Here is a 14674-nt window from a genome sequence, read left to right on the forward strand (position 1 = left end):
CTTTTGAGCCCCACCAAAACTTCCTGATTAACATATTAAGGTGCTCACATAATCCTCTCGGTAACTTGAAACATGACATGGAAAAGACAGGGACCGATTGTGCAACTGCTTTTACTAGGACCTCCTTGCCTACCGTAGACATGCAGTTTTCGATCCACCCCTGCATCTTGCTCCAAAGTCGGTCTTTCAGATACTTGAAGGACCCATTTTTTGAAGTACCAATATCAGACGACATGCCAAGGTATTTTTCATTCAACGTCTCATTTGGAACATTTAGCATCATTTTTATCTCCAAACGTGTGCTTTCTGGAACACCTTTGCTAAAAAAGATTGAAGATTTATTATAATTGATTCGCTGACCTGAAGCATGATAGTAAGCTTCCAGAGCTAGGTTCACCTCGGTAGCACCCACACTGTTTGCCTTGAAAAACAACAGGCTGTCATCAGCGAAAAGGAGGTGGTTTACTGGTGGCACAGAATGTGCTACCTGTAGACCATGCATGTTTGATGACTCGTCTTTGGATTTTAAGAGGCATGAAAGTCCCTCTGCTGCTATCAAGAACAAGTATGGAGATATCGGGTCCCCTTGTCTGATTCCTCGTGATGGCTTGAATTCTTCTAATTTTTTGCCATTGAACATAACTGAAAAATAAACTGTGCTGACCAGGCCCATGACAATCTCTACCCAATTTTCAGAGAAACCCAACTTGAGCATAATGGCCCGAAGATATGCCCATTCAACTCTATCATAAGCTTTCATCATGTCAAGTTTGAGCGCACATGATTGATGTTTCTTGGCCTTGTTTCTCTTCATGAAGTGCAAACACTCATACACACCTATGATGTTATCAGTAATCAGCCTTCCCGGGACAAAAGCCGACTGTTCCTCAGAAATGATGTCAGGTAACACTAACTTTAGGCGGTTAGAGATCACCTTTGATGCTATCTTGTATAAGACATTGCACAAACTAATGGGGCGAAATTGTGTTAACAGTGTTGGGTTTTTTACCTTGGGGATTAGGACCAGAACAGTCTCATTGATGCTCTCAGCAGATTCAGTACCCTCCACAATTTTGATAACCACCTTTGTCACATCGCTGCCACATAGGTCCCAGTGACGCTGAAAGAAGTGTGCTGGGAAGCCATCAGGACCAGGTGCCTTCACCGGAAACATCTGGAATGGAGCTTTTTTAACCTCATCAGCACTATACGGGGCGTTAAGAGAATCGTTCATTGCTTGCGTCACCTTGGAGGGAACCGTGTCGAGAACTTGCTCCATGTTTAGTACCCCCTCTGAGGTGTAGAGGTTTTTATAAAAAGACGTGGTCATCGCCTCCATTTCCTTTGTATTATCTGTCACCTGGCCATCCGGACGTTGCAGCTGTTTTATTTGGTTTTTTCTCCTTCTTCTACTGGCTCGCAAATGAAATAAATATGTATTTTTGTCGCCATGAACAAGCCACTCCAGCCTCGCCCTTTGACGCCAGAGGATCTCCTCCCTGTGCTACAGCTCAACCAGCCTGTCACAAACCTTGATTTCAGCGTGTGTAGGCCCGGCTCTCCCCGGGATCCGGCGAAACTCCTGTAGCTGCTGCTTGAGGCGAGCTATTTCTTGTCGTATGTTGCCAAAGTGCGATCGCTCCCAGGTGCTCAAGTCTCCCGCCATTGACTGCAGCTTATCATGCAATGATTGCACCGAATCGGCGTTGCCTTTTTCCCATCCCGCTGACACAGCTGTCGCCAGTGATTCCTCTCGCTCCCAGGCCAGTTCGTATTTAAAAGAGCATGGGGCCCTCCTGCATGCATGCATGTCGCGAAGCGTGAGAAGGATCGGTACGTGATCCGAAGATGCTGCTAGTTTGTGCTCAAGAACGGCCGATGGGAAGGCAATGCTCCATGCTGGATTAGCCACCGCCCGGTCCAATCGAACTCTGCTAAACGTGCCTCTAGTCACCTTCTTCTCCCAAGTTCAGTTGTTACCGGTGTAACCGATATCCGACAAGCCACAAGTATCAAGTGCATCCCGAAAACCATCCATCTGCGCCTGGCTTCTCATCCCCACTCCATCGTGTTCATGCCCATGAAGCACTTCATTGAAATCACCTAGTGCCACCCAAGGCAAGTTGGAAGATCCAACAATACCTCATAGTGTGTCCCATGTTTTGTAACGTTCGCTGACCCGGGCTTCGCCATATACGAAAGTGACTCTAGTTGGTATATGAAAAAGCACACCCACCAATGCATCAATATGATACTTCGAATACCCTAAAATTTCAAGCTTTATTTCCTCATTCCAAAAGATTCCAAGACCTCCACTCCTACCGGAGCTACTTACAGTGAAACTTTTATTATAACCTAAGATACAGCCATATCCTCCACCCTGGAGCCCTCGATTTGATTTTCGACAACGCATAGGATCGAGGGGGCAAATTGCCTCGCTAGACCGCGAAGCTCACGCACTGTCGCGGGTTTGCCAGCCCCACAACAGTTCCAACATAAGTAACTCATTGCGCTCGGCGCGACTCCTCGAGGGATCCCGCCAAAAGCACATTGGATAGGTTGTTGTTGGTTGTAGACTTCAAATTTCCTTGCTCAAACATCATCACCATGGCCTTGGTCCTCTTTGGTTCTTGCTTGGAATCAGGGCTCGGGGGTACAACCGGAGGCGGTAAAGCAAGGAGCTACTGTCCATTGTTGTTTATTGTTGCTGCATTTTCTGGTACAACATGGTTTCCCATGTTCACTTGCACAGATCCACGCTTCCTATTTCTCTCAGCATCTCTCATCAGTGCGTCATCTAGTTTAGGGTTGACCTCATCCTGTTCCATCCACTATGGACCGTTCCTCTGGCTCTTCCCACAACCTGTCCCTCGGCCAGCTCGGCCTCTGCCTCTACCTCCTCCTGTCGAGCTTCCAGCTCCAGGGCCACAACCTGGCCCTTTGAACCATTCAGTTTGAAGGTTTTTAAAAACTAGTGCCGAAGGGGGATGGATCCCATTGCCGCACTCTTTGTACATGTGCCCTTGCATGCCACAAACAGCACACCAGCCTGGTAACCTCTCGTAATTCACCCTGAAGATCTCCCTCTTCCTCTTTATCACCAAAGACACCGCGTTCTTTAGGGGTTTTGTAACATCCACTTTGATTCTGACCCGGAAGAAGTTACCCTCAAAATCCTGAGACTTGGGTTCAGCAAAGATGAAATCTCCTACAGTTGCAGCCAGGGACTTGATCAGGCCAAAAAAGAGTTCTGGTAGGTCGTGAATCTGGATCCACATCTCAATTTTGTTCAGCTCTATCGATGATGGCCTGGTGATTCCATCATACGGCTCTATTACGACTGCCTTGCCCTTGAACATCGACGGTCCATCTTCCATTACTCTCTCCCAGTCACCCATGCAGGAGAATTGCAGTGTGTATAGGTTTTCTTCGAGCGGCCAAAATTTTACCTCCTTCGCTAGGTCCCAGGCAACTCGCATATTGCGATAGAACCAGTATTGGCTGTACTGTTTGTCCGTGTTCACGCGAGCTATGGCCACCCAACGGGAAGCCTCCTCTGGGATGTTGCCATCTTCTACAACCACGTCGACCAGATCATCTTCCTTCAACCCTAGCTCCTTTATCATTGCTTCCATCTCGTTCGTAGCCGCATCAGACGCAGACGTCGAGCCCATCGTTGGATCTCTTGCCCGAGAAAACACCGGTTCCGCGGGCGGGAGGTTCCCTATGCCGACCCCCCTTCGTCCACCCTAGCCAGCCGCCCTAGGACGCCAGCGATCGGTGGTGGGGAGGCAGAGGGGATCGAGATCTCCACGTCGAAGCCAAGGCGCCGCTAGGAGGAGGACAAACCCTAACTAGAGGGAAAAATTACCTGCTGTAATGGGAATAATTGACGGATGCCTATCATATTAGGACTAATTTTATAGCCAAAGCAAATTACCATGCTGTTCTAAAAGACTCTCAAAATAATATAAGTGAAGCATGAGAGATCAATAATTTCTATAAAATAAAACCACCACCGTGCTCTAAAAAGATATAAGTGAAGCACTAGAGCAAAATTATCTAGCTCAAAAGATATAAGTGAAGCACATAGAGTATTCTAATAAATTCTGATTCATGTGTGTCTCTCCAAAAGGTGTGTACAGCAAGGATGATTGTGGTAAAATAAAAATCAAAGACTCAAATCATACAAGGCGCTCCAAGCAAAACACATATCATGTGGTGAATAAAAATATAGCCTCAAGTAAAGTTACCGATAGACGAAGACGAAAGAGGGGATGCCTTCCGGGGCATCCCCAAGCTTAGGCTTTTGGTTGTCCTTGAATTTTACCTTGGTGTGCCTTGGTCATCCCCAAGCTTAGTCTCTTGCCACTCCTTATTCCAAAATCCATCAAATCTTTACCCAAAAACTTGAAAACTTCACAGCACAAAACTTAAACAGAAAATCTCATGAGCTCCGTTAGTATAAGAAAACAAACCACCACTTTAAGTTACTGTAATGAACTCATTCTTTATTTATATTGGTGTTAAACCTACTGTATTCCAACTTCTCTATGGTTCATACCCCCGATACTAGCTATAGATCCATCAAAATAAGCAAACAACACACGAAAAACAAGATCTGTCAAAAACAGAACAGTCTGTAGTAATCTGTAACAAACGAATACTTTTGGAACTCCAAAAATTCTTAAATAAATTGTTGGACGTGAGGAATTTATCTATTAATCATCTGCAAAAAGAATCAACCTAAAAGCACTCTCCAGTAAAAAAATGGCATCTAATCTCATGAGCGCTAAAGTTTCTGTTTTTCACAGCGAGATCGCAAAGACTTCACCCAAGTCTTCCCAAAGGTTCTACTTGGCACAAACACTAATTAAAACATAAAACCACATCTAAACAGAGGCTAGATGAATTATTTATTACTAAACAGGAACAAAAAGTAAGGAACAAAAATAAAATTGGGTTGCCTCCCAACAAGCGCTATCGTTTAACGCCCCTAGCTAGGCATAAAGCAAGAATAGATCTAGGTATTACCATAATGATAAGGCAAATCGCGAAAACTCATCTCATACTCCCTACGTTCAGCATCAAGCTTTCTTTGCGGCAGGCAAAAGTAATCAAAAGGGCTAAATTTAATGGGACAAAAGTCCCCAAGATCAAGCTCGGGAGGTATTGGTTCCTCCTTTGGCCCCTCATATTGCACAACTAATTCATCATTATAAGCATTCTTTTGGCAAAAGTCATCAGCCTTTGTTCAAGAGGAAATCCTAACCCATTATTCTGAATAGCAAAATTATCATTAAGTTCAGAGATTCTATCAACTAGAACATCGGTAGGAATCTTCTTTCTAAGGTTTTCATTATAAGCAACATGATCTAAAGCTCGTAAACGCATTATGTCTTCTTGATTAAAAAGGATAGCTTCTATGGGAGGACGGCCAGCATCCACCCTATAATGCGCAAAAATTTCATTGGCCTCTTTCATTATAAATCTGAACTCATGTGCTAAAAAGATAGTAGCTTCTCGCTTAACAGAAGAATGCTCAATATTGAAAAATTCTAAAAAAATCCTTTGTATGCAAGGATGCATATGAATAAACTGCCTTTCAAGTTCAACTACGAGCAACGATATAGCATCTGCAAGACTACTAGTTGTATGAAGAATATACCCACCCATAGTGGGCAGGGCACCGGCACAAGTAAAGAAATCTTGAATAACTCCTTTTCAAATAATATTACCACTACCAATCCGAAACTTTTTAGTGTGTAAAATAGTAGGTTCTTCATGAAGATTATCAAAAGCATCAAAGGTTCCCCCATTGTAACTATTATCCTTTTCCATGATAACCTCCCCAGTTTCGGACATGATGGCAACAAACCGCACAAAGAGCGAACACACAAAAGGTAAGCAAAAAGAGGCGAACGGAAAAGGGCGAATAAAACGGCAAAGGTGAAGTGGGGGAGAGGAAAACGAGAGGCAAATGGCAAATAATGTAATGCGAGGGAGAAGAGTTTGTGATGGGTACTTGGTATGTCTTGACTTGAGCGTAGATCTCCCCGGCAACGACGCCAGAAATCCTTCTTGCTACCTCTTGAGCATGTGTTGGTTTTCCCTTTAAGAGGAAAGGGTGATGCAGCAAAGTAGCGTAAGTATTTCCCTCAGTTTTTGAGAACCAAGGTATCAATCCAGTAGGAGACTACACGCAAATCGCCTAGTACCTGCACAAACAATCAAGAACCTTCCAACCAACGCGATAAAGGGGTTGTCAATCCCTTCACAGCCACTTGCAAAAGTGAGATCTGATAAAGATAATAAGATAAATATTTTTGGTATTTTTGTTGTATAGATTGGAAAGTAAAGATTGCAAAATAAACGGCGACAGAAATTGGCAAGTTAACGGGAAACTAATATGATGTAAAATAGACCCGGGGGCCATAGGTTTCACTAGTGGCTTCTCTAAAGATAGCATATATTATGGTGGGTGAACAAATTACTGCCGAGCAATTGATAGAAAAGCACATAGTTATGAGAATATCTAGGCATGATCATGAACATAGGCATCACGTCCGTGTCAAGTAGACTGAAACGATTCTGCATCTACTACTATTACTCCACACATCGACCGCTATCCAACATGCATCTAGAGTATTAAGTTCATAAGAACAGAGTAACGCATTAGGCAAGATGACATGATGTAGAGGGATAAACTCAAGCAATAAGATATAAACCCCATCTTTTTATCCTCGATGGCAACAATACAATACGTGCCTTGTTGCCCCTGCTGTCACTAGGAAAGGACACCGCAAGATTGAACCCAAAGCTAAGCACTTCTCCCATTGCAAGAAAGATCAATCTAGTAGGTCAAACTAAACTGATAATTCGAAGAGATTTGCAAAGATATCAAATCATGCATATAAGAATTCAGAGAAGAACCAAATATTGTTCATAGATAATCTTGATCATAAACCCACAATTCATCGGATCTCGGCAAACACACCGCAAAAAGTATTACATCGAATAGATCTCCAAGAACATTGAGGAGAACTTTGTATTGAGAACCAAAGAGAGAGAAGAGCCATCTAGCTAATAACTATGGACTCGAAGGTCTGTGGTAAACTACTCACGCATCATCAGAGAGGCTATGGTGTTGATGTAGAAGCCCTCCATGATCGAATCCCCCTCCGCGAGATCACCGGAAAAGGCCCCAAGATGGGATCTCATGGGTACAGAAGGTTGCAGCGGTGGAAAAGTGGTTTCGTGGCTCTCCTGGATGTTTTCAGGGTATAAGAGTATATATAGGCGAAAGAAGTAGGTCGGTGGAGCTACGAGGGGCCCACGAGGGGGGGGGGGGCGCCTACCCCCTGGCGCGCCCTCCTGCCTCGTGGCCGCCTCGTTGCGTTTCTGACTTCCACTCCAAGTCTCCTGGATTGCGTTTGTTCCAAGAAAGATCCTCGCGAAGGTTTTGCTCCGTTTGGATTCCGTTTGATATTCCTTTTCCGCAGAACACTGAAATAGGCAAAAAAAAACAACTGGCGCTGGGCCTCCGGTTAATAGGTTAGTCCCAAAAATAATATAAAAGAGCATATTAAAGCCCATTAAACATCCAAAACAGATAATATAATAGCATGGAACGATCAAAAATTATAGATACGTTGGAGACGTATCAGGAAACAGCTCCCAAGCCACCCCCAACACGAGAAAGAGGCGGCCGAGGTAGATGTGGGTAGCTAAAGAGGGTGGTGACAAGCAAGAGGGGCATGGCACTTTTATTCGTGATACTAGACAGAAGAGGGCTACTGTATTTGATCACATTTCAGAGCATGATGGTGTAACGACGGACCCTGCCAAGACGCAGGGCCGCCGAGAGCAATGATCATCTTAGCCTGGAACTGTCGAGGGTTGGGGTTGGACTCGGCAGTAGGCGAACTTCGGGACCTGGTTAGGTCATACAACCCATCGATGGTGTTCTTATCAGAAACAAAGAAGAGGTCAGGAGCAATGGATAGGCTCAAGTGGAGCTTGGGTTTCAGTCATGGTGTTGCGGTGGACTGTAAGGGCAAGAGTGAAGGACTAGCACTTTGGTGGAGGGACCATGTTGAGGTTATAGTGCGGCCGTGGTGCCAATATTACATTGACGCAAAGATTACAAATGAGGGTGTTTCCTTCAGGTTCACTGGAATCTATGGGGAGCCATGTATCGAGAAGAGAACAAAAACTCGGAACGTTCTCCGTTATCTCCATGCACAAGACAATCTCCCGTGGCTATGTGCGGGTGACTTTAACGAGGCCCTCCGACAGAACGAACAACAGGGGGGCAACCCGAGGTGCTTGAACCAAACAACACTTTTCAAGGACTGCCTGTCCGACTGCGGACCTGGGTTTCTCGGGATACCCTTTTAAGTGGGACAACAAACGCAATGCTGATGAAAACATTCAAGTGCGGCTGGACCATGCGACGTGCAATGCGGAGTTTGCGCAGCTATTTCCAGCGATCGAAGTTTAACACGTTATGACAGAAGAGTCCGACCATCAGACGATAATCAGAGCATTGACGACACAGGTCGAGGCGCGTGCACGGGGTCAGCGATCATTTATCTATGAGGCTGCATGGGCAAGACGCGATGGATGAGGCGATGGTGGCCGCAGCATGCAACCAATCAGCAGGAGGGGGAGCTCAAGACGGCATGCAACCGGCTAAAGACCATAAGAGGGCCATGCACGAGTGGAGCCGAAGGGTTTTTGGCTCCATCAAGAAACACATTTTCTCATCTGAAGGGGCAACTAGTCGATGCCAAGGAGCGAGCTGTTGGGGAACGTTGTAATTTCAAAAAAAATCCTACGCACACGCAAGATCCATCTAGGTGATTCATAGCAACGAGAGGGGAGAGTGTTGTCCATGTACCCTCGTAGACCGTAAGCGGAAGCGTTATGACAACGCGGTTGATGTAGTCGTACGTCTTCATGATCCGACCGATCCTAGCACCGAAGATACGGCACCTCCGCGATCTGCACACGTTCAGCTCAGTGATGTCCCACGAACTCTAGATCCAGCTGATGTCGAGGGAGAGTTGCGTCAGCACGACGGCATGGTGACGGTGATGATGAAGCTACCGGCATAGGGCTTCGCCTAAGCACTGCAACGATATGACCGAGGTGGAAATATGTGGAGGGGGGCACCGCACAGGGCTAAACAATCAACTTTGATGTGTTCTAGGGTGCCCCCTCCCCACGTATATAAAGGAGGGAGGGGGAGGCCGGCTGGCCCTCTAGGCGCGCCAAGGGGGAGGAGTCCTCCTCCTAGTAGGAGTAGGACTCCCCCCTTTCCTAGTCCCACTAGGAAAAGAAGGAAGAGGGAGAAGGAGAAAGGAAAGGGGGGCCGGCCCCCCACCCAATTTGGATTGGGCTTGGGGGGTGCGCCCTCCACCTGGGTGCCTCCTCTTCTCTCCCACTAAGGCCCAATAAGGCCCATTGACTCCCCGGGGGGTTCCGGTAACCCCCTGGTGCTTCGGTAAATGCCCGAACTCACCCGGAACCATTCCGATGTCCGAACATAACCTTCCAATATATCGATCTTTATGTCTCGACCATTTTGAGACTCCTCGTCATGTCCGTGATCACATCCGGGACTCCGGACAACCTTCGGTACATCAAAACACATAAACTCATAATACCAATCGTCATCGAACGTTAAGCGTGCGGACCCTACGTGTTCGAGAACTATGTAGACATGACCGAGACTCATCTCCGGTCAATAACCAATAGCGGAACCTGGATGCTCATATTGGTTCCTACATATTCTACGAAGATCTTTATCGGTCAGACCGCATAACAACATATGTTGTTCCCTTTGTCATCGGTATGTTACTTGCCCGAGATTCGATCGTCGGTATCTCAATACCTACTTCAATCTCGTTACCGGCAAGTCTCTTTACTCATTCTGTAATGCATCATCCCGTAACTAACTCATTAGTCACATTGCTTGCAAGGCTTATAGTGATGTGCATTACCGAGAGGGCCCAGAGATACCTCTCCGACAATCGGAGTGACAAATCCTAATCTCGATCTATGCCAACTCAACAAACACCATCGGAGACACCTGTAGAGCATCTTTATAATCACCCAGTTACGTTGTGACGTTTGATAGCACACTAAGTGTTCTTCCGGTATACGGGAGTTGCATAATCTCATAGTCATGGGAACATGTATAAGTTATGAAGAAAGCAATAACAATAAACTATATGATCATAGTGCTAAGCTAACGGATGGGTCAAGTCAATCATATTATTCTCTAATGATGTGATCCCGTTAATCAAATGACAACTCTTTGTCCATGGCTAGGAAACTTAACCATCTTTGATTAACGAGCTAGTCAAGTAGAGGCATACTAGTGACACTCCGTTTGTCTATGTATTCACACATGTACTAAGTTTCCGGTTAATACAATTCTAGCATGAATGATAAACATTTATCATGATATAAGGAAATATAAATAACAACTTTATTATTGCCTCTAGGGATTATTTCCTTCACGAGCTGCACAGATAGGGTACAGACAGGAGGTAAAGGAGATAGAGGACCAACTGCATGAGCTATATGAGAGAGAGGAGGTGTATTACAAGCAGAGATCAAGGGTTTACTGGCTGACAGAGGGGGATCAGAACACTCAGTACTTGCAACACTGAGCCTCGCATCACAAACGGAAGAACACGGTCAAAGCCTTGAGGAGGGAGGATGGGACCAAATGTACAGATGATGATGGCATGCACATGATGGCAGCACGGTTTTATGCTCATCTGTTCGCTTCTGAAGGCTCGAGGGACGGAGAAAGGGTACAACAACATATTGAGGGAGCTATCACAGAAGAGATGAATGCAAAACTCACAATGCCATTCACCGATGAGGAGATCGAGACGGCCCTCTTCCAGATGGGGCCCACAAAGGGGCCGGGGCCGGATGGACTACCGACCATGTTCTACCAACGACACTGGGAGTTGGTAAAGAACGACATGTGTGGTGCAGTACGAGAGTTCTTGGCAGGGAAGGCAGCTCCTGATGGTTTTAACGACACGATCATTGTGATGATTCCGAAAGTAAACTCACCGGAGTTACTTTCGCAATTCCGCCCTATTAGTCTTTGTAATGTTCTCTATAAGATTGCGACAAAGGCACTGCCAACCGCCTTAAAGTTGTGCTTCCTTTTATGATACCTGAGGAACAAAGTGCATTTGTGCCAGATAGGCTAATAACTGATAATGTGTTGGTGGCATATGAGTGTGTACATGTGACCAGAAAGCGGAAACGGAGGAAGCCTATCTGTGCGATAAAGCTGGACATGATGAAGGCATATGATAGAGTGGAGTGGAACTTTCTTGAGCAAATGTTGCTGAAATTTGGCTTCTCTAGTCACTGGACAGAGATGGTTATGAGGTGTGTGAAATCAGCAACGTTCTCTATAAAGTTGAATGGTGGGCTCTCTCATCGTTTTAACCCAACCAGAGGACTAAGACAGGGTGATCCTCTCTCCCCATACCTTTTTATTGTTTTGTGTGGAGGGCTTCTCGGCGTTGTTGAGGAGTGCGCAGAGGGAGAAAAACATCAACGGGGTGTCCTTTGGGAGCCGTGGACCAACATTTACTCATCTACTCTTCGCTGATGACAGTGTGGTATTCGTAGAGGGCTCACGTGAAAATTTTGCTGCACTATGCTCCATCTTGCAAGAGTACGAGGTTGCCTCGGGTCAGAAAGTTAATCTTCAGAAGTCCGCGATCTTCTTTGGGAAGGGTACATCTGATGATAGCAAAGAAGAGCTCAAACAAGTGCTAGATATGTCGGCAGAGGCTCTAAGTGAGAGATATTTGGGACTCCCTACGGTGGTGGGGAGATCGAAGGATGGGACCTTCAAATATGTCAAGGAGAGTGCAAGAGGGAAGGTTTCAGGGTGGAAAGGACAAGGCTTATCCAAGACTGCGAGGGAGGTGCTCATTAAGTCTGGCCTCCAACCAACACCAACTTTTACCATGAGCTGCTTTCAACTCACAAAGAAAATGTGCGGGAACCTGTCATCTATTTCTTCAAACTTCTGGTGGGGTGAAGCAAATGGTCAGAAGAAGGTGCATTGGATCGCTTGGGACAAGATGTGCACGAGAAAGCATGAAGGAGGGCTAGGTTTTCGGGACCCAAAGGCTTTTAACCAAGCTATGCTTGCCAAGCAATCTTGGCGATTGTTCCAGGTGCCAACCTCGCTGTGTGCAAGGGTCTTGAAAGCTCGATATTATGCAGAGGTATCTATTCTAAATGCAACATGCCCCGAGGTGGTTCTTATACTTATAGAAGTATTTTACATGGGCGAGACCTGCTGCTAGATGGTCTGATATGGAGGATTGGGGATGGCTCAAAAATCAAGGTGCATCACGATAATTGGATCCCTAGGAGGGGTAGCTTAAAGCCAGTGGGCCAACGCTACATCAACGGGATCACGCGAGTCAGCGATCTGCTGGAGGCCGACGATTCTTCATGGGACGTAAACAAGGTGCAGACCATGTTCGCTCGGCGCACGAAATCATTCAAATCCCGGTTGGTGGGCCGGAGATGGAAGACTACCAGGCATGGAATTACACCAAGAGCGGGGTATTCACTATTCGGTCGGTCTACCACTTGCGTATGAGTCAGAAACGACTGCACTCGGGTCGGTCGGAGTCCTCTTCATCTGTGGCCGACCACAAGTAATGGCTTAGCTTATGGGATACGGTAGCACCGAGCAAGGTCAAAATGCATATCTGGAGACTGATCCTGGAACCGGCTAGTAGTGGGTTCGGAGTTGTTGAGGAGGAAAATCAAGGCAGGTGTCTTTTGTACTACATGTGGTCGAGAGGAAACAAACTACCACAGATTTTGGGGCTGCTACCACTCGGTAAAGTTTTTGAAGATAATGCATTCAGAGTTGGGGGTGCCGGTGGCGATCCCACCGGAGTCAGTTTGCTCCCAGAGTGCGTTGTCGAGATGGCTACTGTCGTGGTTCGTGGATGCATCAGATGATGAATGGTCTGTCCTTATACAGGGTGTCTATGCGTTCTGGTTAGTAAGGAATACTGCACATGATGGGCAGAGGATTGAAGAAGCGGAGGCGATCGCAAGAAGGGTTTTGAACCTAATAGGAGAGTGGCAGTCTATTCATGGGCGTAAGAGTAAGCAGGCTAGGCCTACGGTGAGGGAGAAGTGGAGACCACCAGAGGAGGGGTGGGTGAAGGCCAATTTTGATGGTGCGACGTCGAAGGTGGGGGTGAATGTCGGTGCCGGAGTGGTATTCAGAAACCACGAAGGTGCATACCTGGGTGGTGCATGCCACTTTCTTCCACTTTGCAAGGATCCAGCGAGAGTAGAGCTACAAGCTTGCAGAAGAGCAGCCCTGCTGGCGGGAGAGCTAAATATATCCAGAATACACATTGAAATGGACTGCTAAGAGATTGTCTGTAAGCTCCAAAGCAAGGAAAAGGATTTATTGCTGCTGGGACCGATTGTTGAGGAAGTCAAGCAAATGCTGGCCTCGAGGGAGCGATGGAAGGTTTCGTGGGTTAGACGCGATGCTAATAGTGCTGCTCATTTATTAGCTGGAGAAGCAGTGACAAATAATCTATGTAAGGTGTGGCTACATGTGCCCCCAGACTTCATACTGCATGTAGTTTCAGACGAGATTGCCAGGTGGGATGACTAAATAAAAACATTAAGTTCAAAAAAAGGATATAATATATTGTATTTGATCATTATATAATTGTATATATATAATAGAATTAGTATTTTCCCATGCGTGTTGAGAGAAATATAATTAGTGTGATTCATGAGGTGACATTTATGGTGAGGTGGCATGTGTGTATGTTGAGAGAATTGAGATAGTGGCGACGAACTATTTAGGTATATATGATACATTAGCACTTTTTTTAGAAAGATGAGTCCACCCCTCTGTTTTCTTAGAGAAAATACAAGTCCAGTCTTAAGAAAAGGCTTAGCCTAGTCTAATTTTGAATTAACAAAGCCATCAGTTGGCTAAGATTATAGACACACACAACAAACTTACCGGGACAACACAAACAAATAAAATATAAAAGAAAGACGAAAACAAAGATACAAAGTTCTCAGCATAACAAATTAACGACAATGGCAATAGGTCGCAACAGCACACACCACTGTTGTCATCGACCATCGCCAACAACGACTAACCAACTAAGGCCATGGAGGAGGGCACACATTGTTTTGGACAAGCCCTCTAATTTCATTTAAAGAAACCATGGTCTTTCCATATATAAACTACAATATGGCTAGAAACTGGAACGAAGATCACCAGCTAGAAGAAGTCTAGACATCCAATCCAAGGCACAACCAGGCCATCAACAAACTCTAGATAATCCATCATGAGTAACACCACACGATGAGGAACTTCATGACAACCAACCAAACGATCTAGCAGAAAGTAAAATCTTCAAAGACCACTAGTCGAATCCAGATAGGATAAGTTGTACAACTGAAGAAGATTGTCTGGGTAGCCACCATCTACCCTCAGTGCTACTGGTCTCCAGCCTAGTGGCTCTAAAGATCTCACTTGCTATGTGTTTGATTAGTTTTGTTCCCAGCATCAGCGTCCTTGGATTTCCTTGTTCTAGCCGCCGAATTGCCCAATTAT

At 45.7% G+C, this 14674-nt stretch overlaps 1 protein-coding gene across 1 annotated transcript in view; it reads left to right on the plus strand.

Moving 5' to 3' along the window:
• Positions 1–10769: 10769 nt before the first annotated feature.
• LOC123055833 (uncharacterized) overlaps positions 10770–14674 on the plus strand; it is a 117263-nt gene continuing 113358 nt past the window's right edge. Inside the window, exons 1-4 of the mRNA XM_044479675.1 lie at positions 10770–11055; positions 11166–11427; positions 11660–12110; positions 13058–13273. Coding sequence (XP_044335610.1) covers positions 10770–11055; positions 11166–11427; positions 11660–12110; positions 13058–13273 — 1215 coding nt within the window. The remainder of the gene's footprint in view (positions 11056–11165; positions 11428–11659; positions 12111–13057; positions 13274–14674) is intronic.

The sequence above is a fragment of the Triticum aestivum genome, chromosome 2D, assembly GCF_018294505.1.
Source record: "Triticum aestivum cultivar Chinese Spring chromosome 2D, IWGSC CS RefSeq v2.1, whole genome shotgun sequence".
Taxonomy (NCBI): Eukaryota; Viridiplantae; Streptophyta; class Magnoliopsida; order Poales; family Poaceae; genus Triticum; species Triticum aestivum.